The sequence below is a fragment of the Ursus arctos genome, unplaced genomic scaffold (genome assembly GCF_023065955.2).
Source record: "Ursus arctos isolate Adak ecotype North America unplaced genomic scaffold, UrsArc2.0 scaffold_15, whole genome shotgun sequence".
Classification (NCBI taxonomy): Eukaryota; Metazoa; Chordata; class Mammalia; order Carnivora; family Ursidae; genus Ursus; species Ursus arctos.
In genome coordinates, this window is record NW_026622819.1 from 41,002,543 (window position 1) to 41,027,365 (window position 24,823).

Here is a 24,823-nt window from a genome sequence, read left to right on the forward strand (position 1 = left end):
CTCTGCAGATACAGCAACTTAAAAAAAAAAAAAAGACAAAATCCCTGCACTGTAGAGCTTATGTTCTAGTGTGATGTGTCAGAAAATAAAGTATATATTATGCTGGTGTTTAGTGCTATGGAAAAAAAAAAAAGGAACGCAGCCAAGGAGGATAGGGAATATGCTTAGGGGAGGGCAGTTTTTAAACCACAAAATAGGGTGGTCAGGGAAAGCCTCCTAAGAAGGAAGTATTTGAGCAAAGGCCTGACTGTGATGAGGTTGTGAGTTACACAGGTATCTGGGAGGAGTATTCTAAGCAGATGGAAGAGCTGGTGCAAAGGCCCTGAGACAACGCCTGCCAGGGTAACTCAAGAATAGCAGAGACTTGTGTGGCTCGGGTGGGTGGAGCATGAAGTAATGGATGAATTCTGGGAGGCAGCAGTGGGGGGTGGGTTTCATATCATGTAGGACCTCATTAGCCATTGTAAGGAGTTTGTATTTGTCTTGCTCTCGAGCAAGCTAAAAAGCCTGAGTTCGAAGTGGAAAAATGCCTTATTCATTCTGGCTGCTGTGTTGAACATTGACTAAAGGGTGGGGTTAGGGCCAGGGTAATGGTGGAGAGGGTGTGAAGTGGTCACAGTTTGAAGATGGAGCTGATAGGATTTGCTGACTTATTGCACATGGCATGTAAAGAGTCAAGGTTGATGCCAAGGTTTTTGTTGTGAGCAACTGAAAGGATACAGTTGCCATTTAGCTAAGGGTGAATGCAGGAGAGGCAGATGTGGTGAGAGAAAGTCTATTGTGGTTTTGAGCTTTCAGACTAGTCTAGAGTTGGTATGTAAATTTATTTGAGAGAGACAAGAGAGTGCACTCAGGGGAAGGGGCAGAGGGAGAGAGAGAGAGAGAGACTTAAACAGGTTCTGCACTGGACGTGATCTCATGTGGGGCTTGATCTCATGCCCCTGAGATCGTGACCTGAGCCGAAATCAAGAGTCCATCCCGTAACTGACTGAGCTACCAAGTGCCCCGGTATGTAAATTGAATAGATGGTCTGAAAACGGTGAGATCACTAAGAGTGAGCAGAGAGAAAAGTGTAAGAAATGAGACTCTGCACACTCCTTATGGAAGAAAAGTTGCCACTGATGTAGAAGCAAAACCAGGAGCTTTGTGTTCTGGAAACCAAGAAAGGTTTTCAAGAAGGCAGAGATCAGCTGCCAGATGCTACTGAAAGATTAAGCAGACAAGGACTGAGAATCAGCCACGTATTTAACAGTGTGGATTGCTGAACTTGAGAGCAATTTCAGTGTGATGTGCTGAGTGGCCGCCTAAGCGGAACGGGTTCAGGTGAGAAGAGGAGAGCTACTCAAGGGTTTTGAAGGAGTTTTGCTGTAAAGGCAGTAGAGAAATGGGGGTGGCAGCTGAAGAGGGGCGTAAGGTCATTTTCTAAGCTGAGACAAATCCTAGCAAGCTGATGGAAAGACGGAGAGCAGAGGGAGAACTGCTGAAATGATATCCTTGAACAGGTGAGAGGATGCGAACAGCTGTGCTAGGTGGTGGGGCCAGCGCCAGACAGGAGCGTCAACAGTTCATCTATAGTACCAGGGGGGAAGGAAGAGTTCCAGGAGAACAGGGGAAGGGGGAGAAGAGGCTACCTGTCAGGGGTGCGCCATTTCAGATATCTGAAAAGAGATCTTTGGGAGCAATGACCCGGGGTAAAAGCTGATAGAGACCTAACAACATAACATTTATATAATGGTTCTGTGAATATGTTTATATGGAGCCCAAGCCATCATCTACCTCTATGTTATAGTGAACTAACTTGACAGGAGGTTTCTGCTTAGTTCCATTTAAAGAAATGGAAGAGGGAGCATGCCCCACCGACTCTCTACTAACTCTCTTCACTCCAAGCCAGTCTTCTGACTCTGAGCCACGCTATTCCATTCAGCCCTCATGAAAGCAAATGAAAGACACACTCAAGCTTTGTCTGCTTTATTTCACTACGTTAAGCTATAAGGCAAAACAGGAACCTGTAATTCATAAAGATCAAGGAGTGCCTCTCATTCCCAAAAGGGACCAAAAAGGATGTTTCTTCACAAATATGCATGACATTTATTTAGCTCATGACACCTATAAGCCCTCTGAACAAAAGAAACCTCAGTGGGCTAATTAAATCACACATGGAAATTAACTGAGCTTTATGTTTCCGAAACTGTAGTTTCTAGTGCTAACGACGTCCCACTCGCCTGCAGTGGTGCACACGGCCTATGCACTAACAATCCTGCGCCGGATCTAATGTAAAAAAGCAACGAATAAAATTCTGAATTCACCAGCTGCAGGTGTTGACTCGTTTCTACTGATACACAGAATACTGGCTTGCACTGAAAACCATTTTGAGGAAACATTAAAACAATGTCTCTGTTATTCTTCAAGTTAATTTGGCTTCTGAAGAAAAAAAGATTCTATGATCAAAAGTATTTTTGTGTTTCTGTGTCACATGGGGCTGATGAGACCCATTACTTCAAAACTATTACTCTGGGGAACAAATACTAGCTACATGCCATAAACGCACAATATACAAGAGTGTGTAGTCTGCAAATGTGTAAACACAGGAAGCCATTTTCTCCTTCGGCATCCGGGTCCTCCACTGGCAATGTGGAGCAATGGCTTCGAGTAGGCTCTAGTAGGTAGTGAAATAAAAACCAACACTCTGTGGGATCACAAAAAATTAAACTATTTCTCTAGTCTGCAAATTTGTCATTACACAAGTCCCTGTCCCACCCTCCTAAGAGGCTAAAAACCTTACTTATTATTGTCATCATATTAGAGATATGTGTATTTTTTTCTTATACTGCAGCATATATATTACTCTGTGGAATATTGTTTCATAAAGTCAGCTTGACCTTTCCAGTACAATTTAGTGTCTTTCAAAGGCTTCCTAAATATTTTTATCTTCCAGAGGGAGTAATAAGTTACTATGTCCTGTCTGTATTCTAGATTACTATGTATCTTTTTTTTTTTTTTTTAAACTAAAGGCTTGAACTTAAAAACAAAACCAGGATAAACAGGAAATTTCTCTTTTCCCCAAAAATGTTGGCCACTTGCTAACAATACATTTACAGAAAATGTGGTGCAGATGGTGGTCTACTTGGTCAAGTCTCATTTTAGAAAACGTCACAGAAATTAAGGTTAGCAAGCCAATTCCAGGATAACAAAAGAAAACAGCATGTGTGCTGTCAGCAAGTATTCTGGGCCACTAGCTGAACTATTTTATGGTTTACAGTCAAAACGCCCTTATTTGACACACCATATGATAAAAGTCTTCAACTCAGGAAGGGGAAAGGTTCTTTATCTCAATATCCAGTCTGCGATTCAAGAGATTGTAACTGCTATTTTTTTCCCCTTCAAATCAATGGAAAGAACATTAGTTGGGATCATGCTAAAAATCTGACCTTTAAAATGTTTTCTGCATTCCAGAAGTGAACTTGTCTACCAAGTTTTCTTTGGCCTCTTTCCAGGTGCCAAGTATTTAGAACAACTTATTGAGTTAAAAAGGCAGAGCAGAGGGGAGGGGGAGGGAGTAAGATATAGAAGGGCTACCTCCGGATGACAACGTTAACCTTACCAGGACATTGTGGCAACATTTAAAATGAATGGAATTCGCCACCCCCTTGACATGACATGTGATTGCTTGCTTCTCCAATTCTTAAAAGTTCCATATTCTAATGAAAAAAAATTTTAAGAGCACCCGATAAATATGCATCCTGTATTTACTTAGAAGAGGGCAAATGAGAGCGCCTTAAGAATCTCACGGGTTTTCCCAAACACCACACAACTAAAGACAATGTGACAATTCTTATTTTTCTGTCCAGTGGAAACCTCAGCAAGATGGGAGCCATGATGGCAAGTGAAGGGATATGTTTAGACTGCCAGATTATAGCTACATGGAATGCAGATAGCAGCTGAGACCAATGCTGGATCGTTAACAGCAGGTCTGCCTTGCGGTTATCATCTTATCTGTGAGATTGTGATCCTTTTTGAGATCAGACTGGGAGACAGTATGGTCAGTTTCTCAGGTGGTAAATCTAATGCCCCTCCAAAGAACAGCCATCCCCTTTCTTGGGAGGGAACTATGCTGTTGTTATTCGACGTGCAGGGTTCAGTGAGGAAGACAGATTTACTGGTATTAACAGAAGTGACAGCGAGAGGAACAGCAGTTAGCCTGTGTTCCTACTGCCCTGCCAGTGCCCCCACCCTCCCGGGAACAGGATTCAGTAGTGCATGGGTACATCATTACGAACAAGGCTTAATGAAGCAGCGGCTTCCACATTTTAACGTGGGCTCATGGTGTCCTTTGCCCCACCAGTGGCACCTTTAAGGAAGAAGCGGGCCCAAGCTGAGTTCCACATGCTGGGTAAGCCAGATGACTTCTGTGCCCTGGTCACTTTCTTCGATGGGACGGATGGGGGCCGCCAGGTTTTTAAAATCATGCTTCATCTTAAAGCACACGGTCACTTCGCCCTCCTCACGTTGTGGGGTCACTTTGATGAAAATACCCACTTTGTTGGCCTTTCTGAAGGCTATAATGCTATGGAAAAAATAAGTACAGTATTAGGCAGGTCACAAGTCAGCCAAGCCACTAAAACTTACATTTTCTCTGATGACAAGTTATGACCACCATCTCGTTTATTAGCAATAAGGAGTTCCTTCAGCAAAATGTCAATCTTTTTAATATTACAAAAGTAAAATACAGTCCTAAAAAATTCAAATGGGAAAAAGTAAGTCTTCCCTTATTTTCCCCTTCAACACACAGGGAAAAACTACAAACACTTGGTTCTTAACCTACCAGATATTTTTCTATGAGTTTACACTGCTTTTTTAACCGACACAAAAGGGACACACTATTTATTCTGTTAACTTGGTTTTTTTCCACGCAGTTTATCACAAACACCTTTCCATGCTGGTATGTATAGATCTTCTCCATTCTACTTAATGGCTACACAGTACTCTATTATAGATTTACTGTAATTGGTATATACTGAAGTTATTGCCAATTTTCCTGTCATAAACAACGGTGCTGTGACTATCCCTTTACATTTATCTTTGTGTGCATGTGATAATGTTTCTCTAGGATACAGACTGATAGTAACTCAGGGCTTTAAAGGAATTTCTGGAACACCATAAAATTAGTGTTTTTGTAAATAAGCTCTGTAAATTAGAAATTTTTAGAATAGAAAATTAATCTCTTTAAAGAGTTGAGATTTCCATTTTGATTTTCTCTGACATGCACCTGAAGTTTGTGCTTTAATAACTTAGCTTCAAACAAAAAGTCAAAGGGCAATGAAACAGAATTTGATCTACTATTCAAATAATACTCTAAGAAAAGTTACTGGATTTAAACATTTACATAGTATTATATAGTATTAATTTCCAAATATCTGAAAGTCCTAAAAGTGCAATGTGAAGTATAATTAATTCAATTTTTTATTAATTCTATCAGGTAATCTAATTAGAATTTGATATCTCAGATCTTTCCAGCAGGTGACCTTGGTTTAACAAATTTCTATACTGAATTAATGTCATTTAAGGATCCACATAAAGCAAGGATTACAGAGAATGCATTCTGTATTGTATTAACCCAATGCATTTTGTACTGTAGTAAATAACTAAACCCTTGATTTGTAGGATTCATTAAAAAAAAAAAAAAAAAAACTCAGTTAAAAATAGTAAAAAGGGGGGCGCCTGGGTGGCACAGCAGTTAAGCGTCTGCCTTCGGCTCAGGGTGTGATCCCGGCGTTATGGGATCGAGCCCCACATCAGGCTCCTCTGCTATGAGCCTGCTTCTTCCTCTCCCACTCCCCCTGCTTGTGTTCCCTCTCTCCCTGGCTGTCTCTATCTCTGTCGAATAAATAAATAAAAATCTTTAAAAAAAAATAGTAAAAAGGAAGAAGTCAGTGTCTTTCTAGCCTAATTTCCCAGGCAACCACCGATCTCTGGGAAGCTTTAAAAAAAAAGCAGATTTCTCCCCCTAGACCTGCCAAAGAGACTCTCTGGGGTGGGGCCTGGGACTCTATAGAGCAAAACAAAACGCAACACCTGCCCTGGTGCTTTCTGAAGTTGAGTCTGGCAATCACTGCACTAACTCATCTTTGCCCTTTATTTTTTCCACCATCCCACGTTATTTCTTCTTCCTAATGTCTTGCTGAGGGAGCTTTGGATCATTCTGTTGAGAAAACCTTACGTGCTCCTTGTGCCAGTAAACGAAGCTATTCTTTTCAGCTCCAAGCCCACCCTCTATATCTTGCTTTGTGACACAGGATTCTGCTGTCCATGTCTCTGCTTTGTAGGCTGGCTCCCTGTCAGGCTCATGTCAAATGAAGGAGCTCTAAAGGAGACTAGGAACCTGGAGGGGGAAGGGGCTTGCTCCTGCCCAAGAACTGCCTGTGTGTGTGGTTCCTGCGAGCCTCTCTCCAGCAGTGCTTCTTCACCCAGGAAGGGGCAGTACCCACTGCAGTTTTAGACTGGATCCTGACTGATGTATCCTCACCCAGGGAAAAGTTTGGTTTTTCACTTCTCAGTTATTAGGTAAGAGAAAGTCAAATCTATTACTCAAAGGGGAGGCGGGGAGACGTAAGTGGACAATAAAACTACAGGGAGAGAATACTGTATCCTGTTCACAACTATGAAAAATCATGCACTTGAAAATTTTTATTAACAGGGGAAAATATTTACTATTTAAATGGAAACAAAGATTAGAAACTGCTTACAAAATGACTCAATGATGGAAGAAATATATGGAAGGACAAACACCAAAATGTTAATGGTGCTTATCTCTGGCAGTGGGATTTTATTTTCTTCTCCATAGTTTAAAAAATATTCTGCAAGTTTCTGCAGTAATTATTTTTACAAACAGGAAGAAAAAATCATCTTAAAAAAATCAAGATAAGAAAATTGGGATCTGTAAGTGGGCCTCCTATATTAGCCAACTGTGGTATGTTGGGGGGGGGGTGGTCACTAAGAGATCACTCACTCAGGATCGTCCTGAAAGTCCTGGGGTTCTGCCAACTCGTCATACTCCGCTGCAGCATCCTTGCCAGCTAAAATGAGCTCCTTGGGAGGCACCACCACCTGGAAAGTAAAACAGAGAGGGTCGCCTCGGAATGGGTCAATGTGCTACAGGACACTCACTCAACAGAATACAATGCAGTAGTACACCGACCCAAACATACAGAAATAGCTTCAAGTTTCAAGAAACAGTATTATTTCACTTATACAGAGTTTAGAAACATGCTGTTTAGGAACACAGACATTTCTAGGAAAAGCCTCAACTTTGTTATGTCAGAGGTCAGCAGATAACAATGTCAACCACGTTTGTAATTATGGATACAAATGAGGCTGCGGAGGTATAAAGAGAAAGAAAGGGAGCAAGTCTACAGGCTGGGTGTGTACATCAGGAACAGATTTCTGTCTCATGGGAACAGGCTATTAGTGTTACTAAAAAGAGCAAGGACAGATTAGTGTCCACTCTCTTTGAAAGTGACGCTAATAAAGTGAAATCATTAAAAAGCAGAAGGAAAAAAAGAAAAAGGGGGTAAAGAAATTCTCTGCTAATAAGTATTCTTTGAGTAACAACTAATTAAAGATATAGGCATCATTTTTATCAATTTTTGTTCTGAGTATCCTGCTGAATTACGAGTCAGTAATAGATTGCCCACTGAGTAAAGTTCTTGATCTAAGATTTCAAATACTAGATGAATCGCCAAGTAGCAAAATTAAGAAAAGGCCATATTTTCTTCATTCAACTAATATTTACTGCAAGTCAAAATCACCTGTTTTAATAGTTAGTGCTATGTGTACTGTATCTAAGTGGAGGGCATCTAGAGGAGGCAAGCCAGCGTTTAAAAGGACATCTTATTTCCTAGGAGTCTTGAAGCCTAAGTATGTCTTAGAGAGGTGTGGGTATGTACATCAGGGAATGGCACTCTAGGTAGAAAGAATGGCATCTGGAATTCTCCAGCACAGAAGTTCATAACCATTGCATCTGCTTGGATTATACGCATTAATATGTATGATTTGGAGAATGCTAGATTTGGGGATCTGAGGAAGGTCATCCTGGAAGAACAGACAGACAGGGGACCATTGAGAACCTTTTCTGCTATGCTGAGGAATTTGGATTTCCTCCCTAAGTCAGAGGGATGCCAAATGACCAGTAAGCCATAACCAAAGTTAGATTCAGAAAAGATCACTCTGGTGGCAAGACAGATGATAGGGCTGGAATGGAAGCAGGGGTGGATTCCAAACAGGTCAGCAAGGACGTCACTGACACAGTCCAGGTAAGAAAAGATGAGACCTTCAAACAGGGCAGTGGCAGTGTGATTGTTCATAAAGTAAAACAAAATAAAACAAAACTCAGGAGGTGAAATCAAAAGAACGTGATGACTGCCTGGATGTGGAAATGGAAGACAGCATGGAGTCCCTTAAGCCAGGTCAAAAGGCCCCTCCAGGAAAAGTCAGGGTCCCTCAGGATGAGGCAAAATGCTCCTACCTTAGCAGTGCTGTTGATATTATCCGGGTCCCCCTCGTCGCACTCCAGCAGCGTCACGTGGGTGAGGTTCTCCACTGGATTCGTAAGCGTCAGGAGGACCTGGCTCTCCTGGGGAACAGGACAAGCCTCTCTCAGACATGTTCACTACTGCCACCTAGGTCCACTTTCTTAGTGCACCGAGCATTTCACAAAACCATCACCTCCTGCCCTGCCCCCCATTACTCCTGAGCAGTAACACGCACCAACACCTCTACATCACCACATTCCCTAAGTGCTCGTGGACTCCTGTTCTATTTCTGATGTATTAGGCTACACATGCTCTGGAGTTACTTAATTTACATGAGGAAATGGGGCAGATACCAAAGAAAGGGCCAGGTACTAGATTCAGAAATTCTGAGGACAGTACATTATCTAAGTGATTAAAGTTTACAACTCTTGCTCCATCCAGTCCTCCATTTAAGGACTGCTGAGCAATAACTTAGTCTGCCTAGTCTGAAAGTCCTCATAAATAAAGTATGAGAGCCACAGGGTTGCCAGTCATAGAAAAAATCATTCATTAGGACCCTAAAAGACTTGTAAGATTTCTTCATAATTTGCCCTTGTTTGGTACTTTCTTGAGATTAGTGAAATCTTTCAGATAAGCATGGACTCCATACATGTCTTCATAAGCAGCGTGAAAGGAAAGAACTAAAGTAGCTGTTCCAGAATATTCTACAACTCATGGTGGGGGTGAGGGAGCACAGATAAGGAACTCAAAGAAGAGAGGGGCTGTGATAAAGAAGAAATCGGTTGGTTCCTGGTATCTGATACACGCACAGACATGGGATGTGGAGAGTCTCCTGGCTGGAGAAGAGCTAAAGATGTCTGTGGGGTAAAACATCTTCTTTCTTTCCCCACCCATGATTCCGTCTTTACATAATGTGCAGGCTGCTCCTTCTACATGTATGTCAAAGATGCTGTTGCCAAGAATCCCAGCTTAAGGAATAAAAAATCCCAATCCCTTTCTGATGTCAAACTTTCCTTTCTATCCCTTGCTCCCGAATCTCATGTTAAATACACACAGCCACCCACATACACATACACACACATCTCTGATCAATCCTCTGTCTTCCTGTTAAGCAAAGTACTAACCTTCATGTAGCGAAGGTTGGGAATTGACATGATTCTCACTTCTGGGATATAATTGCTATGTGTGAATAAAAAATATATTAATGTTCACTGAAGTCTTTTAAAATTATTGTTACTTTGTTTTTAAGCGATTTCAGCAAAAATTTCTTCAATTAAAACATGTCACAGAAAAAGAATTTTTATGAATCATACCATCACAGTAAGAACTTAAGACATGAAACCAACTAGTAATGAGTTCTTTCTGAAATCGTATGTACACTTCTTTTTAGAGCCTATATATCTGTGTGCATTATGATATCTTCCTTATACATTTGCTAGATACATTTTTTGAGATTTTATTAATCCATTTTTGTAAATCTAAAAGGCAACTGCTTACAGGACCCATGACTGACTTAGTAACACACTGCAGAGGTAGAAACACACTACCACATACTTTTATAAAGCACTACGTGCCAGGCAATGTTTTGAAAACTTTAAATTTAACTTATGCAATATTCACCGTGACTGCATGAGACAGGTGTTATCATCATCACCCCTATTACAGAGATGAAGAAACTCGGCTTGGGAGAAGTAACTTGCTGGTGAGTGGCCAGGATTCAAATTCAGGCAGTGTACCTCCAGGGTTCTTCCCCTTAACCACTATGTTTTGCTGCCTCTTTAAGTAAGACAAGAGAATACTACACTCACATGTGCTTAGTTTGAACTCAGAATCATCCAGGGTCAAATCCCAGCTTAGTGTTTACATACCTATTCTTTCCTCCAAAGTGAATAGACCAGCATTTCTCAACATTTTTGACTGGTGGAAGGACTTATTTTTAATTGCTGCACAATATTCTACAACCCGAGTGTACCTCAATCAACTATTTGTTAATGGTTAATCAGCTTGACACTGAAACGGTTTCTAGCTTTTTGCCATTAAAATGTTACAATACACATCCTTACATATGTATCTTTAGATACGGTGGTTTTGTTTCAACAGAATAGATTCCTAAGACAGTACTCCTGGTTTGGTCTATATAATTTTGTCTTGATATTCCAGACCCCTCTCCAAAAAGATTCTAGCAATCCACAAGCCTAGCAGCAATGTATGCAAATAGGTTTCCCTGCATTCTCATGAGCACTAAATGCTCTTTATTATTTTAAACTCTTCCTATCAAGTCTCAGCATCTTTCCATGTATTCACTGACCATTTGAAATTCCTCTTCTCTAAGCTGCCAGTTCAAATCCTTTGTCCCACTCCCATTTTTATCCTTCCAATCGGTGGGAATTCTGTCTTCCAGGGACATTAAATTTTTATCTGTCATGGAGTAGCAAATATTCTTTCCTGCTCTATTGTCCGTCTCAGGATTCTGTTGTCAATTTTTTTTTTTTTTTTTTTTTTTTACATCTCATGTTTGTTTGTTTGTTTTTTTTTTGCTAAGGGCCAGCTATCTATTTTCTTTAGTGGTTTCTGCGTTTCCTGCCTTACTTAGTTCCCTTTAAGCATTTCTTGCCCTGAAGTCAAGACAACATTTTAATTTTTCAAAATATTTTTGTTTGGTAAGTGGTTTTCATACACAAAATTCCCTTCTATTAACAAGTCCCAGGGCATTAACACTAATAATCACTTTTATCCCACTCATTGACTGTTATCAGAACATAAGATGAACATTGTTGTAGGGATACTCTTTGATTTGCTATACTTGGTTATTTTTTACTTTAATAATTTGGATCATTACCAAAATTAGGTATTTTATAATTTGTAATCAATGACCAGTGACTCTCTGTCCAAAAATCAACTAACAATCACCGCCCAGACCACACCATCACTGTGTCCCTGACGTAAACACCCTTGATTCTCGGTCTATAATTTGTCTTAAACTTCATGGTATGCAACTCGAAACCTAAACAGAAGAAACAGCAAGATTATTCTGATGCAGGATTTCTTTTCTTTTTTTTCTAAGCCCAGAGTAAATACATTTCGTGTTGAAAAAAGTCAAAGAACAGTAACTAAAACACCAATCCCAAAATACTCACACAGCAACCAGTTGGATTTTGAATTTGATAGATGTTGGATTAAATTCTGGCTTGCTCAAATTATGTTCACATTTCTAAAAAGAAAAAATTGTAACATGTATCAGAGGAAAACACGAACATACCCTGCTGGATCCACACAGTGCTAAATTCAAAAGGACAGCATTTACTCCAGTTTTGTTTTATTCTGCTGCAAGACCACATTTTTTTTTTTTAAGATTATTTATTTGACAGAGATAGAGACAGCCAGCAAGAGAGGGAACACAAGCAGGGGGAGTGGAAGAGGAAGAAGCAGGCTCCTAGCGGAGGAGCCAGATGTGGGGCTCGATCCCATAACGCCGGGCTCACGCCCTGAGCCGAAGGCAGATGCTTAACGACTGCGCCACCCAGGCGCCCCAAGACCACACATGTTGTGAAATAGTATGTATGCTACTGATGGCCAAAATTTGCAAAAGATGATGTTTTGGACTTCTCTGGACATAAGCAAGCACACTATCAAATAGTATTGTACTTCTGCGGTGCTTAGTAACCACTGAAATAGTAACTAACACATACTGAGTACATACCAGGGGTGTCAAACGATGTGCTCCTTAGTTAAAGTGGATTTAAACATCACATCGACTTTATAAGGCAAGTGTAGGTACCAAAACTATTATTGTCCCCATTTTACACATGATGAAAATGGGGCACAAAAAGGGCAAGTAACCTGTACAACTCCACAGAGCCAATAAGAATTAAAGCTGGTCAGGGTGCCTGGGTGGCTCAGTCAGTTAAGTGTCCAACTCTTGGTTTTGGCACAGAGGTCATGATCTTGGGATTGTGAGACCGAGCTCTGAGTCAGGCTCCACACTCAGCTGGGCCTCTGTTTGAGAGTCTCTCCCTCTGCCTCCAACTCATGCTCTCGTGCCCTCTCTAAAATAAATAATTATTAAAAAAAAAAAAAAAGAATTGAAGCTGGGATTTAAATCCAAGTAGTGTGGGGGCGCCTGGGTGGTGCAGTCATTAAGCGTCTGCCTTCGGCTCAGGGCGTGATCCCAGCATTCTGGGATCGAGCCCCACATCAGGCTCCTCTGCTAGGAGCCTGCTTCTTCCTCTCCCACTCCCCCTGCTTGTGTTCCCTCTCTTGCTGGCTGTCTCTGTCAAATAAATAAATAAAAATCTTAAAAAAAAAAAAAATAAATCCAAGCAGTGTGATTTCAGATCCCATGCTTTAAAAACAGTAACAATTTTTACTTTCTTGAACGGGTACTACATACACCTGGTTAAAAAAATTTCTTAACAGTACAACACAGGTACAGTGTAAAGGTACCCATTCCTTGTCTCCTTCTCCTCCTCCCCAGAGCCCAATCAGTATCTCATGTGTTTTCTCACAAACAGCTTGCACACATCCAAGTACATACACACATCGTCTTTTTTACAGTAACATAAAAGGGAGCATTTTATATACTCTTCTGCCCTTTGATTTTTTACTTACGATCTTGGAACTCCATACCAGCACACACAGAGCCACCTCTGTGCCCTACCATCATCATTTCTGTAACTTATTCAACCATACCCAAATTGATGGATGTCTAGGATGTTTCCAAGATTTTGCTACGGTAAATAACACAGCAATGAGTATTCTTGTACATCAGTCATTTCCCACATGTGTTAACTTTTGCTAATCTGGTAACTATCAAATGGTATCTCACTGTGGTTTTAACAGACATTTCTCTGATTACTGTAGAGTATCTTTCATATTTACTGGCTATTGGGATCTCCTCTGACATGACTTGTAGGTTACTATTTACTGGGTATTCATATACTGGAATATCTTTACCTTACTGATCTGCTAAAGTTCGTTACGTGTTCTGGACACTAATCCTTTAATTATATATCTTACAAATTACTTTTCCCAGGCTATGGCCTATCTTTTCATTACTATGGGATTTCTTTGGAGTGCAGGTATAAGTTTTAATGTGTCAACAGTAAATTATTGTCCTTATAGTTTGTGCTGATTTGTCTTATTTATGGAATACTCCCCTACCCAGAAGTCAAAGATTTTCTTCTGTTTCCTTCTATAAGTTTTGCTCCTCATATTTGCTCATTGAAGTTTCTAATGTTCCAGGGCACCTGGGTGGTTCAGTTGGCTAAGTATGTGCCTTCGGCTCAGGTCATGATCTCAGGGTCCTGGGACTGAACCTCGCACTCGCTGCTCAGTGGGGGGTCTGCTTCTCCCTCTCCCACTCCCTCTCCCCCTCCCTCCGCTTATGCACTCTTCTCTCTAATAAATAAAAATTATCTTAAAAAAAAAATAAAGTTTCTAATGTTCCTGAAATTGACTTTTGTGTATGGTGTGAAACACAGACCCAATTTTATTTTTATGTAATTATGTGACCTAGCAAAATTTAACAGGCTATTCTTTACCCAAAGATCTGCAATGCTGTATTTAGTAAACACCAAGTTCCCTCACACCCATGAGTCTGTTTCTGCTTTCTCTATTCTGTTCCAAGTCTATTAATCTACATATATGCATACTGAAAAAATGTTTTATGTTTATACACACACATTTTAATTTTCCTTCCCCCCTTCCCTTACACAAAAAGCTGTGTACTTGCCACACACCATGCTTTTTGCATTTAAAAATATACCCCGTATTAGTACATTCTATTTTAGTGACAGCACTCACTGCATGGATGTACCACAATATGCATATTTTGGTTTGTATTTGTGGAGGTTTATCCACCCTGAAGATAGATGGATCTATAGGCACCTGCTTATTTACTTTTGGTTTATATGGTGTATTACACAGTCAACATGAATTTTGTATAGAGTTTTATTAATTTACATATTAAAATTTATTATAATTAATCTCCTTAAAGGAACTGACTTTCGGTTTTATTGCTCTTTTCTATTTTACAGTGGTTCTTAATTCATTAGTATCCTCTTCCTTCAAGTTACTTTGTACTTCCTTTGCTGTTCTTTTTCTAACTTCTTGAAATGGCTGCTGAAATCACTGATCTTTTATTTCTTTTCTAATATATAGATTTACTTCTAAGCATGGCCTTAGTTGCGTCCTACAAATTTTGCTCTACAGGAATGACTAATTCCTAACTTAACTGCATTATGATCAAATAATATACCTAATAATGTCATCTTTTGAACAATGCTGAGACTGACTTTATGACCAGTATACAGTTAATTTTTATACATGCTCTGTGTGTACTTGGAAAGATGTATATTCTGCAGATATTGGGTACACGTTTGTTCTCTCAGTTACCAAGAGAAGCACGTTAAATTTCCCCAAATCATTTGTCTATTAATGTAATTTTCTCAAATGTTTATGTATTTTGAGTCTACATTATTTACAGCATACAATTTTAGAACTGTTACATTTTCTTTGTGAATTATTTCCTTTATGAATTATCCCTCCATTTAAAAATTTAGTATTTACACAATCCATCTTTCCCATCTATCTTCACTTCCAACCTTTCTGAATTCTGTTTATGTTTCTTGTGATTAGCATGTAATGAGTAGCTGCATTTTGTTGGGTTTTCTTATTTAGTCTTTTAACAGAAGCACTTAGTTCACTGGCGCAGTGAGATATCTGGCTATAAATCTATCTCATTACATGCTTTCTCTTTGAACCACTGGTTTTGTCCTTTTTCCTCTTTTCTTTTTGTACATAGCCGTTATCAAGTCGAGAAAGTTCTGTATTCCTGTTTTTGAGTCCTATTTTTTTTTTTTTTATCATGAATAGGTATTGGATTTTGTCAAATGCCTTTTCTGCACCTATCAATAGGATCATGTGATTTTTTTTTTTTTTTAATTCTGTTGATGTGATGGATTACACTAATTTTCAAATGTTGAACCAGCCTTGCCTCCCAGGTATAAATCCCACTTGGTCATGGTGTATAATTCTTTTAATACTTTTTTGGATTTGATTTGTTAGTATTTTGTTGAGAATTTCTGCATCTATGTTCATGAGAGATACTGCTTTGTAGTTTTCTTGTAATGTTTGCCTGCTTGGTACCAGGGTAATGCTGGCCTCATAAAATGAATTAGGAAGTATTCCTTTGCTTCTATCTTCTAAAAGACATTATAAGAATTGGTATAATTATGTGGTAGAATTCACCCATGAACACAAGTGAGCATGGGACTTTCTGTTTTGGAAGATTATTAATTATTGATTCAATTTCTTATTTAATACATATAGGTCTACTCAGATCATACTTTTCTTCTTGTGTGAATTTTGGCAGATTGGGTCTTTCAAAAAATAGTCCACTTTATCTAGGTTATCAAATTTGTGGGCATACAGTTGTTCACAGTGTATCTTTATTATCCTTTAATTTTTATAGATCTCTTTTTCATTTCTGACTAGTAAAACATGCCCTCTTTTTTCCTAGGAGGCCTGAAGAGAAGCTTATCGATTTTATTGGTCTTTTCAACAAAACTTTTGGTTTTGTTGATTTTCTCAATTTGAGTTCCTATTTTCAATTTCATTGATCTCTGCTTGAAATTTCTTTTTTTTAAGATTTATTTATTTTAGAGCGAGTGAGCAAGCAGAAATGTGTTGTTTAATCTCCACATACTTGGAGACTTTCTGGTTTTCTAGAACACTTTCTAGGTTTCTCTTACTTTCTAGTTTAATCCTACAGCGGTCTGAGAGTAGAAATTGTATGATTTCTGTTCTTTTAAATTTAAGGGTCTTTTTTGTTTGTTTTTTATGGTCCAGAAATGTAGACTGCCTTGGTGAATGTTCCAGGTAAGCTTGAGAAAAATGTGTATTCTGCTGTTGGTAGATCAAGCAGTCTACAAATGCCAATTTTATCTAGAGATCAATGGTGTTGAGTTTAGCTATGTCCTTATTGATTTTCTACCTGCTGGATCTGTCCATTTCTAAGAAGGGGGTGATGAAGTCTCCAACTATGAGAGTGGATTCATCTATTTCTCCTCGCAGCTCTATCAGTTTTTGCCTCACGTAGGTTGGCATTATTGTTAGGCATACACACGTTAAGAATTGCTACGCCTTCCTGGAAAATTAACCCCTTCATCATTATCTGATGCCCTTCTTTATCCCTGTTAACTTTACTATGAAATCTGCTCTATCTGAAACTAACATAGCTACTCTTGCTCTCCAGTGCGTACTGTCAGCATGGTATATCTGTTTCCATCTGTTTACTTTTAACCTATATGTGTCTTTATACTTAAAGTGAGTTTTTCCTTCCTTTTTATTTATTTTTAAATTTTTGTTGAGTATAGTTGACACATAACGTTACATTAGTTTCAGGTGTACAACATAGTGATTCAACATTCCTATATGCTATGCTATGCTCACAAGTGTAGCTGCCATCTGTCACCGTACAACGCTATTACAATATCATTTAACTATATTCCTATGCTAAGCCTTTTATTCCTATCATTTATTCATTCCATAACTAGAAGCCTGTATCTTTATTTTAGAAAGCTTTTTCATTAGAGAAATTTTCTAACATATGCAAAATACAAAGTAGTATTAGAAATTCGTAGGTACATGTGACCTAGCTTTAATAATTAGCAGCTTGTTAGCAACAATGGCCAATCTTGTTTCATCTATACTCTCACCCATTCACCATGCCTATTTTGAAACAAACATCAGACATCATGTCATTTCATCCATAACTATTTTGGTATATATCTATAAAAGATAAAGATATTTTTAAAAATATTATTATTATCCCTAAAAACATGAAAAGTTCTTTTAATAGCATCAAAAATCCAGCTAGTGTTTAAATTTCTCCAATGGTTTCATAAATGTTTCTTCCTTTCCTCCCTCCCTCCCTGGGCCCTTTCTTCTTAGGTTTTGTTGGAATTGGGATTTAAATGAAGTCTACACACCGTGTTTGGTTGATATGCCTCTCAGGTCTCTTCTAACCTAGCGCTGTGTTGTTAACAGTAGCCACTAGTCACATGTGGTTATTTAATTAGCAAAAATGAAAAATTTAGAACCTCAGTGCAGTGTCACATTTCAAGTGCTGAACAGTAACATGTGGCTAATGGCTACCATGTTGGGCTGTGCATACACAGAACACTCCCCTCACCAGAGAAAGTTCTGAATAGCACTGATCTAAAAGGATTTTTTTTTGTTTTGTTTTCTTTTACAATTTATTTATTGAAGAAACTCAGTTGTTTGTTTTATAAATTCATAAAGGCTGCATTTTGCTCATGTTTCTTCTCTCTTGCTTTCTTTCAAATTATTTTTTTACTACTCCTCTTTGTTTCCTCTCTACCAGCCTAGAAGTTATATATTCTTTCACTATTCTTTTAGGGGTTAGTGCTATGAACTTATTAACCTTCAAGTACTTCAGTTTCCACATGAATAGAACAGGGGTAACAACAGTACCTACATCTCATAGTTGTGAGGATTTTTATCTTGAAAGCATTAAAATGGTGCCTGGACACCAAGTAGATTCTCTAAAAGCATTTTTCATATTTATTACATTCCAGAAGTTTCGATATTGGCCAGATACCAATGTTTAATTTATTTCTGCTTTTCTCTTGTACAAATGGTAACTCTACAGAAAGGAATGATTACCCGACAGCGCAGGGACCGTTTGATCAGAAGATGTTTGTGACGTGGATAGAGCTGTGAAGCACAGACTGGCTGGAAGTCGGGCTGCAAGAGGCGCTGCTGAAGGGTGGTCACTAGGATGAAAGGCAGAAACCAGGCTTAGTTTATAATGACTCGCTCAAAATCAGACTTATATGAGATAATCGCATGAAACCACACTTCCTTTGTGAATAGTTCTTCAAAAAACTACAACAGAGAAATCTGACATTTTAAAGTTCTTCAAATGATTATACGTATTTCATTTGTTACTTCATTTATTTCGCTACCGACAACATGATGCCATTAAAAATCTCAAAACTCAGGGCATATTAGTAATAAAAGCAGAATTAGATGTAAAATAGAAACGAAGCAAAATAATGTAAAATATTACCCTCTGTTAAATTTACTGGTCTTGTATAGTAATCTTCAGGCAGAGGCTCCACTTCGTCCACAGCCTGAGCTGGCTCAATCTTTATCTCTTTCTGGTCCTCCCCCTCTTTAAGGCTAAAAGAGAAAAAGCATGCATTTCTCAAAGGTCCACCTGGTCATCTTCAAAGTCCATGATATCGGTAACTGAAGTATTCTGCTATTGTAGCACATTCTTTCTCTGTTCAGATCTTTTGTAAGCATGACAATCTTCTTCCCCAGTAGCAACTGTTTTATGTCACATTCTTTCAATATTCATTTTGATACCTGCTTTTCTCCTCAAAGCCACTTAATGTCCAAACTTACGACAGTCCGGCAAGGGTACTGATGGTTGCACCAGCTCGTGGTCGCTGAAGCCTGGTTCCAAGACCATATTTGTCCTAAACGGAGTTCAGAAATTCCAATTACAAATCCCATGTTTATACATTTTATTTATCAAAAAAAAGCTTTTTGGGTAGGACAGCATGAGAAGCTCAGGGAAATAAGCAAAAAAAAAAAAAAAAAAAGCTAATTTGAAAGCTCCTTTTAAAGAAAGTAATTTGTAACCCCATATCATCTTATTTTTAAAATAATAATAAAAGCACCAAACATGGAGACTGAAACTACATTAGTAGAGTAAAACTGAACTAAATGTGATTTTTTTAAAAAACTATTAATCTAAAAATATCTAAGCGATGACTTAGACCAGAACAATGTGGAGTGTCTAAGACACATGATGAATGTCTTCTTGGAACACCAGTGATCATCTGCTAACTTCTTCAGGGTTAGCAAGAATCATAAAAGAGAACTTACCACTACATGAATAGTGTGTTGCTGTAGGCCCCCAAATAGCAGCAGGTTGCAACAGAGACAAAAAAATGCAGCGTAAGACAGAAGCAAACTCATACAGCAGGCAGGTTATAAGGGAAGCTGGAAGAACAATGCCTTTCATTCGAATTCCTCTCCTACATACGCTAGTGCATATGCTGATCATACCACTGGGCTGTTCTGCACATTTCATTTAGACTTCACTGAAGTCTCTAGCAAGTGTAGGTGCTTTGCATGTTTTAATGTTTTATTAACTTCTAAACTAAATATTTTTATATGGACCTCACCAATCCTTAGGGTTTCAGTGGCTTAACTAATTCTCATGCAGAAGCAGTATGACAAGTTACATTTCCTCAACGGTCAATCTAACCCACAGGACTGTTGTGAGGATTAAATATGTGAAAAGTCCTTATTAGAACAGTGCCTGACACATCACTGTCCTTCAATGACTGTTATTTATTCGATGTCAACCTGCTCGGCCCTAAGCAAGCATACAGAAAAGAAACTGTTCTATGAGAGCAAATAAAACTTGGGGAACAATAACAAAAGCTCCCAAATCCTAATCTTTTGCTTCTGGATTGGTAGCACACAAACTACTAGAGAATGACTTCCGTAAAGAATTCCTGTCAATGACACTGGCGTATATTACTATTTATCAGCCACGCAAAATGCACTGTGTAAGAGTCCGTGTTCTTCACACTGGAGAACTATAGGAAGGTGCCAGAAATAATCATCTGAGCTGGGAACCCAATACTATAGGATGTCAAAGGTGGCCTATCTGGGTTATATGAATAAAATCTAACACTTGCCCATCTTCTTCTGACTTGCTGTTTAAGAGTTCTGTGGTACCTACAAAATGAAACACTAGCCCTGGGGAATAATCAGAAGAGAGAGGGCAGTGATGCAAAAAGGAACATGAATGCCCTTAAAACTCAAAGAACTCAAATAGAGTGAATGATATGGCAAAAGCCTAACTGCTGGACTTAAATACCTATGATTTGAGAAACCTTTCTCTGCTACCCATCATTCAGGAATCTAAGGTCAGCGGCCACTTTCTGAAATGGTCACTGTTCTCAAGGCACACAGGTCTTGATCAATGAGCTACACACTCCTTTTTGTACCAAGTTCTCACCGAAAAAGCCAAAGGCATATAGTTTCTACGCCGTGCCAGTTTCTTGCGATCTCGCTCAACCTTCTCTTTCTGAGCAAGCTGCTGGTAATATTCAATCAGTTTGTTCATCTGTAAGAAATCAAAGACGCAATAATTGTTTTCATGAAAAAGCTAACAGGAAATATGCAAAATTAATTAACGACAAAACTGGACACATAATGAACAGAGTAAAGACAAATTACTACGGTGGGCAAATCTGCCCTTTCCTTCAAAGAGAATTTCTCTTCATTACTTTTCTCTGAATTATCTGCAGAATTAAAATGGAACCTTTAAGTTTAACAATAGGAAGAAATGGGCAATGAAAAGGCATGGAAATTTCATGCCCTCTTTTCACTCCCCTTTTACTTCATTACTTATTTCCCCTAACAACTGCTCCCATTTTTTCTGCATGCCTCACGCCTATCTATTTCTAGCAATGTGACATCTCATACTCTGTCTTTTCTCCCTCTCATAAATTTTCATTTTTAAAATACGTTTTAATCCTAAAAGCATATATGTTAATTGTGAAAACTTCAAACAATATTAAACAGAAAGAATAAAAAGCAACACTTCTCTTTTATCTCTTGTGCCCAAGTCCACTCTTTTCCTCACTAAAGGTATCTGCAATTATCAGCTTAGATATCTTTCTTACACACAGACATGGGTATGAAATTATCTTTTGCACATATTAAAACAAAAACCCTGTGTATAGATATATAGCTTTTATATGTCTGAAAATAACTATTTTTCATATAGGGGAAAAATATATTATTTTGTAACTTTTATTTCACTAAAAACAAACACACTGTTCTCTTTTTCTGATTCACAGACAGCCTGACTACAGAATTAAAGTTACAGCTAGGTTTCTCTATTAACCTAAGCCAGATTAGAAAATACAGCCATTGTGATTTAATGTCTTAGAGAAGCACTTTCTGTAACAGACACCAAAATACACATCACAGATTCCTAAGCATGTCATATCCACTGATAAAATGGAAGATCTTCAGTCTTTTTCTCTTAGTTCATCCTCTGATGACGCTTTACTTACCCGTTGTGTGTGAGGATTTTCAGGTTCCTGCCAACCACCACTAGCTGCAAAACAAAGAAACATTAAACAAATTTTCATAATTTAATATTTTTATTTTCATAAAACACATCATCTGCAGGCCACAAAATGAAATTTAAAAACATAAAATCACAGAACTTCTAAGAAATAGTCCTATGAGTTACGTAGACCAGAACACTCAGAAAGAAATTTTCATTAAAAATAATGATGTTGACAAAGATAACCACCCCCATCACAACTACCACACACATGGCTTCTGTGCCAGTCATTTGAAATGTATTACATTTCATTTTATACAATAACCCTCTGACATGGGGATTCTTATTATTAGTCTCATTTTACAAGTGAGGAACTTGAGGCTCAGGGAGGTTAAATAACTTGCCCGAAGTCACAGAGATAGTAAGTGGTGAAGCTGGAATTCAAGCTCAAGCAGTCCGACTCTTAAGACCCTGCTCTGATCTATAACACTGCAATTTCTATGTTCTATGATCTTGATTCAGAGAAGAATTTCTTACAGCACAAATCACAATGGAAAAGATTATTCCAGAAAGCTAAAAGTAAAACCATAATGAATACAGCTCACTCCCGAATAACATGGGTTTGAACTGTGTGGGTCTGCTTATATGTGGACTTTTTTTCAATAAATACAATACAGCACTGTAACCATATTTTTAAATTTCTTTTCTAGCTTACTATATTATGAAACTACATATATACAATACATATAATATACAAAATACATGTTCATCAACTGTTTATGTTATCAGTAAGGCTTCCAGTCAACAGTACATTGACTACTGATTAGTACTTAAGTTTTGGGAGTCAAAAGTTACATGCAGATTCTCGACTGCACAAAAGGGGTTCAACACATCTAACCTCTGCATTGTTCAAGGGTCAACTGTATATCTCAATAAAGCTAACCAAAAAAAGGGGAAAGAGTAAACTATAATGAGATACCATTTTACAACCATCAGTTTGGAAAAATTTGAAAGAAGTCCCACAGTACTACAGCCGCCAAGGATCTGGAGCAAGGGGTAGTCTACTCTTAATTACTAGTGGGAGCAAAAACTGGGTAAGCCATTTTGGAGAGCTGAAGATGCAGACAACTTAAAACAAGCAATTTTACTTTCAATTATGCAGAGAAACCTTTACTCTTAGACTTAGGAAATACAAACAAGAATATTTCTAAAAGCACTGTTGTCAAAAGCAAAAAAATGAAGGGGTAAATAAATGTCCATCAAGAAGAGACAGTAAGTAAACTGTGCTAAGTCATGGATAAATCAACTATGTATCACGAACATAATGTCGATGAGGAAAGTTGTAGCAGGATACATATATGGTACGTCTCCATTTGTTTCATATTGAAAAAACATTTGTTAGTGGCCAAAGACATGTGGAGAAGTATAAAGACATGCATGGACACAGACAAACACTGAATTCAGGACTGGGATGATTACTTCTCTAAGAGGCTGAGAAAAGGGGATCTAGTGGGGATATGCTACACAAGGGACTTAAACTGTTCTGGTTATGTTTAATTTCTGACGCTGGGTGATAAATACATGAATGTGTATTATCTGTGTAAGTAAAAATAACCTTTTTTCAAAACGAAAAGGATGCTTGCTGAAGGTGACACCACACCTTCTTGCAAGAAATGGCAACAATATCCTTTAGTATGATATTCATATTTTAAAAGTTGCCTTACTTAAGACAATCATGAAAAATAATTATGTGAAAGAAATGTTTTAGTTGTACTATTTTGAAAAATCTAGATGTTTTACCTAATTGCTTTAGAACTGGTAATGTATTCTGAAGAGCAATTTGGGAGACATAATGATCTCATTTCTCTGCACATTACAGACACAATGGCTTACTTATAAATAAACAAATAGTTCTAAAGTGGTTTCAGAGCTTCTCAGACACCAATGACATCATGAAAGAAAAAATTATCTGTACTCTTTAAGAGCTCCTAGTATTCAATTATTATTGTCAAGATACCCTAGAGGAGATAGATTTCTAGAAGTAAATACAGGTCTTAAGCTCTGAAATATAAAATTCTCCAACCTTAATGGCTCATAATCTTAAAAAGCATAAAACACTCTCTTAAGAGTAACAGTGAGAAATCTATTTGGACTTCGGGGCTTTGTTTCTTTACCTTGACAACAAGAGACAAAAATACAAACACAGAAAAATACACTTCAAAAAAAAAATACACTTCAATTCACTGAGGCATACATACTCTGCCACTTTGAGGTTGTTTTTCATATTCAACTTACAACAATCATACGCAAACTCAAACAATTTACTTGCTACACTGATATTAAAACACAAATATTTACTGACAATCTAAAGATGCTATAGAATCTTTCTAATAAATATCACTTTTCAGGGAATATCTGTCCACCAATGAGCAACAAACAAGAGCTCAAGCATTGTAAACCAAAGAGCAAACGCAACAGAATCAAGGATTAAATTTTTAAGAACAGAGTTTAATCTAAAGAAATCTGACCCATATTTACTTCCAAATTGTATAAAAATCTATAAGAAGTTTTTACTTAAAGACTATCTTCATTTTAGTTATGTCAACTGACATAATGGGTTCATTACGGGCTTCATCATAGACTAGCAAGTAAGCTGAAATTTTAAAGATTTTATTTACTTATTTGAGAGAGAGAGCTAGCACGAGCAGGGGGGAGGTGCAGAGGGAGAGGGAAAAGAAGACTCCCCACTGAGCAGGAAGCCTGATGTGGGGCTTGATCCCAGAACCCTGGGATCAGGACCTCAGCCACAGGCAGATGCCCAACCAACTGAGCTACTCAGGCAGTCCCCAAATTGGGAATTCTTACCAAGTCTAAAAAGTTTCAGAAAATTGAATGAAATTTCAGAAAGAAATAAGACAATGGGGAGTTAGCAATGCCACTGTTTTTATAAAAAATAAATAGCAATGCAATATTTTGAACAGACCATACAGATTTTCTACTCTCTGATGTTAACCATGGAGTACAGGAAATGTAAAAATAAAGAAGTTTCCTTTAATAAAGGTAAGTGCAATCTCCACTCTGAAATACTCAAATGATGGAAAGGTAATTAGTGCTTTAGGTGGTCTTTAGGTCAAAACACACAGTTTTTCTATTTTACTGGTAAACG

General features: G+C 38.1%; 1 protein-coding gene across 1 annotated transcript in view; it reads right to left on the bottom strand.

Annotated features, from left to right (window-relative positions):
• Positions 1–1,952: 1,952 nt before the first annotated feature.
• DCTN4 (dynactin subunit 4) overlaps positions 1,953–24,823 on the bottom strand; it is a 29,941-nt gene continuing 7,070 nt past the window's right edge. The window contains exons 4-13 of the mRNA XM_026510782.4: positions 21,662–21,705; positions 20,596–20,703; positions 18,963–19,036; positions 18,622–18,734; positions 18,216–18,325; positions 11,666–11,739; positions 9,653–9,707; positions 8,522–8,629; positions 7,007–7,104; positions 1,953–4,564 (exon numbers count right to left, since the gene is read on the bottom strand). Of these exons, the coding sequence (XP_026366567.1) occupies positions 4,351–4,564; positions 7,007–7,104; positions 8,522–8,629; positions 9,653–9,707; positions 11,666–11,739; positions 18,216–18,325; positions 18,622–18,734; positions 18,963–19,036; positions 20,596–20,703; positions 21,662–21,705 (998 nt within the window). The 3' untranslated portion in view covers positions 1,953–4,350. The remainder of the gene's footprint in view (positions 4,565–7,006; positions 7,105–8,521; positions 8,630–9,652; positions 9,708–11,665; positions 11,740–18,215; positions 18,326–18,621; positions 18,735–18,962; positions 19,037–20,595; positions 20,704–21,661; positions 21,706–24,823) is intronic.